Here is a 12,083-nt window from a genome sequence, read left to right as displayed (position 1 = left end):
TATATTTAATGCCACTGAATCAGACACTTAAAAATGGTTAGAATGGTAAATTTTGTTATGTAAATTTTACATTAACAACAAAGCTTAAACCACAGTAAGATTACCACTACATACCTATTAAAATAACAAAAATAAAAACATATATACTCTTACCATACATCCAGCAATCCTATTCCTAGGTATTAACCTAGTAAAATGAAAACTTATGTTTGCACAAAAACCTATGTGAATTTCATTCATAATTCTCCCAGACCGGAAACAACCAACCCAAGCATTCCACAACTGGGGAATGGATAACTGTGGCACATCCCTACAATAGAATACTACTCAGCAATAAAAATGAACAAACTGCTGATACAGGCAACAATGTGACTATATCTTAAATGCATTATGTTAAGCTGAAAGAAGCCAGACTCAAACAGCTACATACTGTTTAATTCCACTTATGACATTCTGGAAAAAACAAAACTATACAGACAGAAACAGATCAGTGGTTGCCAGGTCTGGGGGTGGAGCTGACCATAAAAAGACACGAAGTTATTTTGGGGAGTGAAAGAACTATTCTATATTTTGATTGTGGTGGCTACATGACTATATGCACTTGTCAAAAACTCAGAGACATTAAATAAGGAAGACTTTAAATACACTTTAATTTTAATAAAATCAGGTTTTCTACAGTACTAGTGTCTAAACAGACATAGAGAAAAAGAACAAATGAGAAAAGGTAACGACATGAAAAAAAATTAGTTCCCTCTCTAAAATGTGTTCTAATGAAGTTGTAGATTGAAATATACCCCAATGAGCACATTTATTTCATCCGACCAGGTAGGAATTAATGTTGCTAGAGACTGTGGAAATCATCAGCATTGGTCATCAAATATTTTTGGCATTCTACTTTCTGGGTATGTGGCAGTACTGCACTTCCCTGTCACCTCTGAAATTATACCTGAACATGTGACTTGCTTTAGTCAATGAAATATGAGTTATAGTGATGTGCCATCACTTCTGGATAGAAGTCTTTGGGCACCAATAAACACAATCCATCACACTGCATTTTCTTGCCTGAACAATTGTGGAATCATGTGCTAAGCCATGGTCTCCAATCTAGATCTCCAAGTGACCAGCATTATTAGCAGGAGAATCTCTCCCCAGCCACACTGGACGTGATGTCAGTGAGAAACTTAAAGCAACCTTCTGTTGCTCAGGTCTGGGGGAATTTTGTGACTAAGACATAAATTAGCCTATCCTGTTTTATAAAAGATCTTAGCTGCTTCACAAAACAAAAACTAAAACAAGCACAACCACCACTAACACAGAAAGTCAAAGAAAACTCTTTTCACCATCTTTCCGTGCTACCGCAATGGTGTGCTTGAATGACCTGGCTGATGCTCTCAAGAGCATTAACAATGCTGAGAAGAGAGACAAATGCCAGGTTCTTGTCAGGCTATGCTTCAAAATCATCTGGTTTCTAATTGTAATGATGAAGCATGCTTACATTGCCAAATTTCAAATCACTGATGATCACAGAGCTGGGAAAATTATTGTGAACCTCAAAGGCAAGTTAAACAAGCATGGAGTGATCAGGCCCAGATTTGAAGTGCAACTCAAAAATCTAGGAAAATGTCAAAATAGCCTACTTCCATTCTTCTAGCTTGGTTTCACTGTACTGACAACCTCAGCTGGCAGGACAACCATGAAGAAACAAGACAAAAACACATAGGAGAGAAATCCTGTAATTTTTTTTCCTAGGAGTATATAACAATGTGCAAATAAAATGCCTCAATGGAGAAAAGGGGGGGGAGTCAAAGAAAAAATAATCTATTTTGTTTACTAGGATCAATCCCACTACCCAAAACCTCAAGAGAATAACAAGGCCAAGGGTACAAAAGGAGAGTGCAGTCTACAAAAGGTGCAGCCTGAGGCCCTTCACTAAAAATGAAATAATGTTCTGCGGTGGAGTAAGGCTCCACCAAATTTACATGCAGTAAAATTACAAATCTTGCTCAGGCCAAAGTAAAATCAATGCACTCTGCTGGTTATGAATGCAAACTTACCTAGAACAATAACGCAACGCTCTTCCTGGTTTTCAAGGGTAAATTTCTTCCGTTAACTCCTATGGCAACTTTTGTTGCTTTATTTGAATACTTAATATCTTCACAAAGCATACCTTTTAGAAGTTCCTAGCACAGTACCTAGCTCAGTAAAGTTTTTTTTGAATGAAACCTTCAAGTCCTTAGTGACTGAATATGGAGACAGCCCATGAGATGAAAGGGAGGGGGAACACCCAATAGTGTGAGAGGTTATCAAGTTGGTGCCAGCTGTGGAAGTCAACACCCATTCAAGGCTAGCCCATCCCGTTAGTTTTCTTAGCCAAAAATCCAGTTCACCAAATATATTCTAAGTATCTACTATGAGAAAAAATGCAAAACAACTCTTAAAGCTTTGGGTACATCTTAACTCTTAAGCCACTGTCTATCCTGAAAATTGTTTCACGTAAGGTTTCAAAATGTTTCCACTTTCCTTCTGCTGATAAACTAGTGATAATTTAATAAACAAAGGGTTTAATACACTTTATTTTTTAGAACAGATTACACTTACAGAAAATGTGAGGAGACAGTACAATGCTCCCCCGTACACAGTACCCAGTATCCCCTCTTATTAACATCCTACATTAGGATGGTAGTTCTACTACACTTAATGAAGCCATAATGACACACTAGCATTAACTAAAATCAACGGTTTATTCAGATTTCCTTGATCTTTACCTAATGTCATTTTCTGTTCCAGAATCCACATTACATTTAGTTGTCACGTCTCCTTAGTCGTCTCTTGGCTCTGGCAGTGTCTCACACTTTCCTTGTTTTTGATGACTTTGATTTTTTTTTAAAATTAATTTATTTTTTGTGTGCATTGCATCTTCGTTGCTGCACGAGGGCTTTCTCTAGTTGCGGTGAGCAGGGGTTACTCTTTGTTGTGGTGTGCAGGCTTCTCATTGCGGTGGTTTATCTTTGTTGCGGAGCACGGGCTCCAGGCACGCAGGCTTCAGTAGTTGTGGCTCGTGGGCTCAGTAGTTGTGGCTCACGGGCATAGTTGCTCCGTGGCATATGGGATCCTTCCAGACCAGGGCTCGAACCCCTGTCCCCTGCATTGGCAGGCAGATTCTTAACCACTGCACCACCAGGGAAGTCCCCAGAATTGGTTTGATGTTTTTGCTCATGATTAGAGTGGGGCTATGGGTTCTGGGGAGGAAAATCACATAGGTAAAGTGCCATTTCATCACAGAATAGGAACGGTACATTATCAACATGATTTTTATGACTGTTAATGTTGACCTTGATTCACCTGGTTGCAGTAACAAAGGATTTTTAATAGCTGATTAACAAAAATTTTATAATTAGTAGCTACGATTACAGTAAACAAATATTGAAAATACATTATTAAGAAGTATTATTCAAAATATCTGTGGATAACCTATCCAATTTATGTGGCTACATAAATTGTGGTACATTTACTACACAAATGTCTATAGTCCCTTAAAAATAGCAAATATTAACAGTTATATGACAATATGGAAATCTGCATAATGTTAAGTAAACAAAGCAGGAATAAAAAAATGAATACACACTGTCCTTAGAACTAGGGAAAAAACACAAAACAGCCTAAAACAGAAAATACAAAAAATGATAGCCATTATATTGGTTAGATGAGAACATGCGTGATTTCCTTCCCGTTTTCCCAAAGTTTCTACTGTTTCATTGCTACTTTTACAATTACAAGAAAATTTTAACTGCTAAAATTCTGTGAAAAACACTTCCATTTTGACTGTGAAAGTATACCTATTTTTTTTTTTACCATGGATTTGGTAATTAGGCCTTGAAAGCATACATTTAAATTCCAATTCTCCATATATCCCAATTCTCCATATATCCCAAAGCTTAGTTATTTCTTATCTCTCCAGATTACTGATCATTACAAAACTAACATTCACCTATACTATTGCTCCTGGAAGCCTGAAAACTACATCTGCCTTGCTGACTAGGCTTGAGTTACATGCTTTCAATGAGAAGCTCTTCTGTGGGATCATAAGATGGTGGGAAGGTGTAAAGCCATTTCCTACTTCTGGCTCTAAAAACAGCAGTGGCAACTAACTGCAGGTACTGTGGACTCCTGCAGTAGTTAGAGTTCGTGGTGAGGATTTTGCCAGCAGTGGGCAAATGCAAATTCAGCAGCACAGGCAATAACTCCCAAGTTTTAGCAGGAGTGTGCCAAGTATCAATGTACTGAATATTTCCTCTCAGGTCCAAATTTATCCTTCAGTACCACCTGTTCACTGATAAGAGATTGGACTCTTTTAAAGAGTTTTTAAAAATAAATTTGTCGGTAGAGGGTGCTGAAGGGACCACACAGGAGGACTGGAGCCCTCCTTGCTCCCGCTGCCCTGTCAGTAGGTTTGCTTTAGTATCCAACTTCTCACAGCCCTACTGATAAACAGCTCAACACACTCCAGGCCTTGAGCCCACAGTGGTACCCTAACTCAGTCTGCATGCCTACCCATCAACCTTGAGTCTCCTGCATCCACCCTGGAGGGTTGTTTCCTGCTCACCCAGAAACTGTGGACTAGCTCTGGCTTGGACAACTCCATACTTCTCCAATGAGGTCTGAACCACAGCTGTGAGGAGGGGCCCTCACCCCTCCCCAGTCTGTCCTTACTTGGGCATTTTCCCTCAGGCCCACAGTACACTTTACAGTAGTCCTTACATCTTTATAATTATATAATTATTCTAATCATAGGTTAACAATTCTTTCAACTTCCTCTAGTTAAGTTACTGTGTTTTCTGTCTCCTCACTGGATCCAAAGTGCCAAGGAAAAAGAAGATTCAAAGAAGAACCAAGTGGAAATTTTAGGTGAAAAATACAGAGAGTGTGGACTCACTCCTGGACTCAGGCTCAACAGCAGTGTTTGTCTCAAGAAAAAGCACTTGTATTACTCTTTGGAGTTACCAGCTGAACTAACTGCTTCCCCACCCCCACCCCCACCCCCCACGAAACACCATTTTTACTATGGAAAAAAACAAAACAACAACAAAATGACAAACAACAGTTATTCAGACAGATTTGGGTATTCGGCAGGCATTGTGTCACAAAAGAATGAAGTGAGCCTAAGAACCAAGGAAAACACTGACAATATTTGCTGCCACTGACAAAAATAAAACTTTCAAGCAAATATTAGGATTTTAGAAAACCTACATCCACCACAATAAGAACGACAGCTTCTCCAATACCTAAAGCCTTTTTGAGATACGTGGTGACATTAATGAATGTGACTTTTATGTTACACAGGAAAATGTGTCAAGATTTGGAAGATTTGCATAACTTGATCCAACAGCTACCAAATAATCAATACATGAGGTTACAAAGCCATGCATGAGTAAAAGACAATGGATTTTAAAAAACAGTTTTACTGAGGAATAACGGACATGCAATAAAATACACTTACTTAGAGGTTATCACCTGATACGCTTGACACTGGTAAAACTGTCACCACAATCAAGATAATGAACATATCCATCACCACCAAAATTAACTCATGCCCCTTTGTAATCCACCTTCATCTCATCCTTTTCTCACCCATCTTGTTCCCTCCCAACTAACTGTTCTCCACAGCACGTATAACCATCTCATCATGCCACATAATTTACTACATGTTTATTTTCTGTCCTCCCCTCCTCCTCTACCAAGCCAAAAACAAGAACGTAGGTTCTATGAAAGAAGGGATTTTGTCTATTTTGTTACCAGCCTAGCCCAAGTGCATAAAATATTGCCTAGCTAGTTAACAGGTGCTCAATAAACACTTGTCAAATAAGTGCATGTATGCTTGCCCGTAAGCATGCCAAAGCAGTGAAAGTTGATCTGTGGCAAGAAGAATGAAGCAGGCATTACTGGAAGCAGAGATGAAAGACCATGTGGTTCTAGAAAGACAGTAACTAGCTGTCTGGTTCTGACAACTTCCTATCCTTTTAACTCATTACTTCCAAATCTAAGTCACCTCAAGGTTTTACCATAATAGATATAGAACATGATCAACTATGATAAAGTTCAGCTTCATCCCTTCCCAATGAATATGACTCATAAAGCATAAAGAACAATTGTTTTGGCAGTCCATAAAAATAGGTTGCTAAGATTTTATACTACATTCTGCTAGTGTGAGCAGTAATTTAGAAAAATGAAAAACATCAGCTCTATATATCACTGGGCTGAAATGAGAGCACCCTACTATGGCAAAACGTTTAATATCTTAATGAGAGTTTCATACATCAATACTTGCAACATTTACTCCAATGTTGCAGTGCTTTTACTTTTAAAAAATGTATATCCTTGAGCAAAGAACAGATTTTTTTTTTTAAACTGAAAAATATCAGTGCTTTGCAGGATCAGATTCCTAGTCGATAAAATGAGGAAGATCTAAGATCTCCTCAAGCTCTGAAGTTCAAATATTTGATGATACAGAGCAGTTTACCTAACAGAACTTCTTTCAAAATCGGAGTCAATCCTCTTACACCCTGCCCCTGCCTTACCAACTAAGTTTACATCATATTCTAAATGCTTTGTTGTCATTTGAACAACTTTTCATTTCATCTTCACTAGGAGCAGATTCTGTCTCAAGAAACCACTTTCTTTGCTCATCCATAAAAAGCAACTCCTCATCTGTTAAAATTTGATCATGAGATTACAGAATTCAGTCACATCTCCAGGCTCCACTTCTATTTTTCTTGCTATTTGTACCACATCTGCAGTTACTTCCTCCACTGAAGTCCTGAACCCCTCAAAATCATCCATGACAGTTGGAATCAACTTCCAAACCCCTATTAATGTTGACATTTTTGCCTCTTCCCATGAATTACAAATGTTCTTTTTTTAAATTTTATTTTTTTTATTAAAGTATAGTTGATTTACAATGTTGTGTTAGAATCACAAATGTTCTTAATGGCATCTAGCATGGTGAATCCTTTCCAGAATGTTTTCAATTTACTTTGTCCAGATCCATCAGAGGAATCATTATCTATGGCAGCTATGGCCTTATGAAATGCATTTCCTAAATAATAAGACTTGAAAGTTGAAATTACTTCTTGATCCATGGGCTGCAGAATGGGTGTTGTGTTTGCAGGCATGAAAACAACACTCATCTTGTTGTACATCTCCATCACAGCTCTTGGGTGACCAGGTACATTGTCAGTAAGCAATAATATTTTGAAAGGAACCTTCTTTTTTTCTGAGCAGTAGGTCTCAACAGTGGGTTTAAGATATTCAGTAAACCATGTTGTAAACAGATGTGCTGTCATCTAGGCTTTGTTGTTCCATCTACCGAACACAGGCAGAGTAGATTAAAAATAATTCTTAAGCACCCTAGGATTTTTGGAATGGTAAATGAGCAATGGCTTCAGCTTCAAGTCACTAGCTACATTAGCCCCAGCAAGAATCAGCCTGTCCTTTGAAGGTCTGAAGCCAGGCATTGACGTCTCCTCTCTAGCTCTGAAAGTCCTAGGTGGCATCTGCTTCAAATATAAGGCTGTTTCATCTACACCGAAAATCTGTTTTTCAGTGTGACCACCAAGAATTATCTCAGCTGGATCTTCTGGATAACTTGCTGCAGCTTCTACGTCAGTATTTGCTGCTTCACTTTGCACTTTGGTGTTATGGAGACAACTTCTTTCCTTAAACCTCATGAACCAAGCTCTGCTAGCTTTAAACTTTTCTTGTGCAGGTTCCTCAACTTTCTCAGCCTTCTCAGAACTGAAGAGAGTTAGAGCCTTGCTCTGGATTAGGCTTTGGCTTTAGGGACTGTTGTGGCTGGTTTGATCTTCTCTCCAGACAACTAAAACTTTCTCTATATAAGCAATATGGCTGTTTCTTATCATCCATGTGTTCACTGCAGGAACACTTTTAACTTTCCTCAAGAACTTTTCCCTTACATTCACAACTTGGCTAACTGGTGCAAGAGGCCTAGCTTTCAGCCTATCTCGGATTTCAACATGCTTTCCTCACTAATCTTACTTATCTCTAACTTTTGATTTAAAGTGAGAGACATGAGACTCTTCCTTTCACTTGAATACTTAGAGATCATTACAGTTATTAAATGGCCTAATTTAAATATTGTTGAGCCTCAGGGAATAGGGAGGCCCCAAGGAGAAAAAAAGAGACGGGAACAGAAGTTGGTGGGGCAGTGAGAATACACACATTTATCTATTAAGTTCACTGTCTTTGTGGGCACAGTTCATGGTGTCCCAAAACAATTACAACAGTAAATCACAGATCACCATAACAAATATAATAATAATGAAAAAATCTGAAATATTTAAAAGAATTACTAAGATGTGACACAGAGACATGAAGTGAGCAAATGCTTCAGGAAAAATGGCACCTACAGACTTACTCAATGCAGGGTTGCCACAAACTCTCAATTTGTAAAAACAAATTAATATCTGCAAAGCTCAATAAAATGAACACAATAAAACAAGGCATGGCTGTATTATGAGAATGGATTATAGAACTGTTGATTTTACAAAAATAAAACAATACACTGAACACTTTAGAGATCTTTAATACCTAGCAAACACAAAATATGAAGGGTCAAAATCCATCTGGCAAACAACCAATTTTCTAATAGAATTCAGTCTTGTTTACTACAAATATGAAACATTCTGAGCATTCTAACATCATATATGGTAACATCATATATGGTACCATTAGAGGAAAGCAACAGGCAATTTTTAAGAGATGGAAGAGCTTAACAATCTCTTTGCAGGTTGGTATTTCAGATTTCTGTTTGCTCAGATTAACATATTAAAAAACAGATAAGTAAACAACATCATCAGTGTTTTTAACAAGTGATAAAATTTAAAGATTTAAAAAATTTTTATTTTCTTTATGTTTAGCCATATTTTCCAAGTCTCCTACCAAAAAAAAAAAGTTTCTTTTATAATCAAAAACCCAATTGCATTTTTTAATTGAAGAAATAACCTGTAATAACTCATTTAGCAAACAGAAGTTTCCAAGCTTTTCGGTGTCTTCACTTTGTCATTTTATCCTGAAATCTTCTGTAATCCTCCCTTTCCTTCCAGCATTTTTTCAAGTTAAATTTACATTAACTTTGAAAATTTCAGAAGACTTCCAATTTGGAATTTTGCAAAATTAGGCATTAGCAGTATTAAAATTCACTTTCATTTCATGACTAACAGTGTCATAAAACAAATGCAAAGTAAAGCTTTGTCAAATTATGTAGATGATTCCTCTTATAAAGGGAGTGACAAAAATACAGTCATCTCAACACTGGACACTGGGTATCCACTTATAAATTTAACCACGGAGTCTGACAGACCTGAGTTGGAATCTTGCCTCTGACATCTGTTACCTGTATGACCTTGGGCAAGTTATTTAACCATACTAACCCTCAGTTTCCTCATCTGTAAAAAGGGAATGGTGCCTACTTAACAGTCTTAGGAGAGTTAAATGAGATGTGTATAAAATGTTTAGTGAAGTACATGCCGTCCATCAAGTCCTCAGTAAGTGTCAGTTATTTCAATAGAGAACAGTGTTCAAGTCAGTAAATAAATATCATTTGTACCTCACCCTGACTGAGGGGGGTGGGCAGTGCACTAGAAGCACTCAGAAAATATTTCTTTCATGATTCCAGCTTTGCGATTCTGCAATTCATGAATCTCCACTATCATACCATAAGTGTATGCAATTACTAAGTGCCTAAGCTCAAAGAATGGGAATTTAATAAAACATGCCAGTATATATCAATTGATAAATCAATAAACACATGCATTACTAGACTGAGTCATTAAAATTTGAATCCAAAAGGATGTATGGATGTAGATGGAAATTTACACACTAGGACCACCTGTCAAAAGAAAGTAATTCCTAACCTCCTCAGCAGTTTCACTTTACTATTTTTTCCAAAGGAGTCTCCTGTGGTGATTACCTTTCACTCACAGCACATAATAAAAACAACTGAGCCATAATGAAAGGAAAACTGTGTAATCAGGATACCTAGGTTCAAATCTTTCTCTTACTAGGGTGTGAAACTTGGACAAACTATTAAAATAACTAAACTAACTAACTTCCACACCTATAAAAGATAATAATACCTTCCTACTCCATAGGGATCTTAGATCAAATGTGAAGGCATGTAACTATGCTTTGTAAACTGTCAAGTATAACATGCAAATATCATTACAGTTGAGGTTCTTCCTATCCAAAGAAAGACTTCTTTAAAAAAAATGATAAATTGATCCCCTCCACGCATCACATATACAGACATCAAACTTTTCATCACCCATTACTGCACACCACGATAGTCCCCAACGATCTTCATCTAAAATCATCAAAATCACAACCTGTAAGGTTGCAAGACGCTTATCATATCCCCACATAATAAACCCAAAGCATAAATGTATCTTCACCGATAACCGCAACAACAGGAAAGCGATTAGGAACTTCCTCTATAGACTCACGAAATTATTCGATAAACTCCAAAAAGATAAAACTGCTTAAAAACAACCTAACTACCTTCGCGGGATCAGCAAATGCGTTTCAATAGTCACAGATGTTCAGTCATGTCTTCACTTCTGTATTCAGTTCACAAGAGTCAGCTTGTTCCAGAACAGCCACATCCAAAACACACGCACTCACAAAGCAAAACAGACACACAAAACTCTGCTTATTGGTGCCAGAGACTAAGCACAAAATAAACTACACCGAAACAAAGAGCCTTCCTGCTTCGAATAACCCCGGTGGCCCTGCCTCTGCCTCGCTTAGTAAACAAACAACTAGGGGCCACGCAAGCAGAGGGCAAGGTTTTTAAATACGGAGTCAGTTCACTCCACCAGGCCGTCACCTGGCGGGGTATTTTTCGCGAAGTTTCAGTCAACAAAGAAGTTTTATCGTGAAAGGGTCGGGCCCGGAGAGCGAGGGGCAAAGCGACATAAAGAAAGACAAAACCGAGTGGGAAAGGGCGTGGAAAACGCCCCCAGACTTCGTGCAGCGACCACGGCGCCGTCCCCCCCCCCACCCGGGACTGGCGGGACAGAGGGGGCGGGGAGCCACGCCGGCCGCGGCCACCGCAGCCCGACGCCCCCGGCCCGGGTAGGGGTCCTGAGCTCCGCGCGCGCGCGCGCGCGGGCGAGAAACGACCGGGGGCGCCAAGGGGTCACCTCCTGCTCCCTGCCGCCCCTCGAGCCCGCCGCTCGGCGGGCAAACGGCCCGGGCGCCTCATCCCGCCCGCCGGGTCGCGCCGCCGTCCCCACGCGCCCGCCCCAAGCCGAGGCGCCCCCGCCGCTCCGCCCGCCGCCTGCCTCGAGCGCCGCGGACTGGGCGCGGGCCCGGCCCGAACCCGGTCGCCAGAGCAAGGGCGCGGGCGCCGCCGACTTACCTTCCTCGGCGGTGTCCATCTTGTCTGGGGCGGCGAGGGGGGGCGGCGGTGACGCAGCCGCCAAGCTCCCGCGGCGGAGGCCGGAGCCTTCCGGCCGGGGCGGGGGGAAGGGAGGAGGGAGCGGAGCCGGGCCCGGGCAGGTGCGTTGCTCAGGTGCGAAAGAGGAAGCTAGAGGAAGGAGAGAGGGGGACAGGGAGAGGGAGAAAGGCTGACAGAAAGCGGGCGAGGGAGGGGAGGGGGAGGGGCGGGGAGGGCGGAGGGGAGAGGCCTGGGTGGGGCGCGGAGGCGGAAGGGGCGGGGCGCGTCAACGACAGGTGCCGTCACTTCCGTCGGCGGCCGCGGCGGCCGTGGCTCCTTGGCTCGGTGGGTGGCGGCCGTGGGGACGTTGCGGCGCCCCTCGCGGACAGCGGGTGGCAACTCTCGCGGGTGGCGGGCCGCACGGGCTTTGTCCCGCGGGCTGCGCGGGGCAATGGGGCTGAAACCTTAGAAGGAGCTGAGTTCTAATGACCCCGAGGGAGGCAACAAAGAAGGCGCAGAGCTGAGGGAGGAGAGCAGCGGGAGCGAGCGCCTGACGGCGAGGTGGCGAGCCCAGCGCCGGCCGGGCACGGTGCAGACAAAAGCGGGTCTCAGAGCTGAAGAGTTAGTTACC

General features: G+C 41.1%; 1 protein-coding gene and 1 pseudogene across 1 annotated transcript in view; one reads left to right on the top strand and one right to left on the bottom strand.

The window, feature by feature from the left end:
• The window catches only part of MARCHF6 (membrane associated ring-CH-type finger 6), a 76,101-nt gene extending 64,429 nt beyond the window's left edge, over positions 1-11,672 (bottom strand). The window contains exon 1 of the mRNA XM_067730370.1: positions 11,435-11,672. Coding sequence (XP_067586471.1) covers positions 11,435-11,453 — 19 coding nt within the window. The 5' untranslated portion in view covers positions 11,454-11,672. The remainder of the gene's footprint in view (positions 1-11,434) is intronic.
• On the top strand, positions 1,361-11,152 carry LOC137221812 (small ribosomal subunit protein uS8-like; annotated as a pseudogene).
• Positions 11,673-12,083: the final 411 nt, after the last annotated feature.

This window comes from Pseudorca crassidens, chromosome 3, assembly GCF_039906515.1.
Source record: "Pseudorca crassidens isolate mPseCra1 chromosome 3, mPseCra1.hap1, whole genome shotgun sequence".
Taxonomy (NCBI): Eukaryota; Metazoa; Chordata; class Mammalia; order Artiodactyla; family Delphinidae; genus Pseudorca; species Pseudorca crassidens.
Note: the sequence above shows the minus strand (reverse complement) of the source record. Positions and strands in the feature narration are given on the sequence as shown.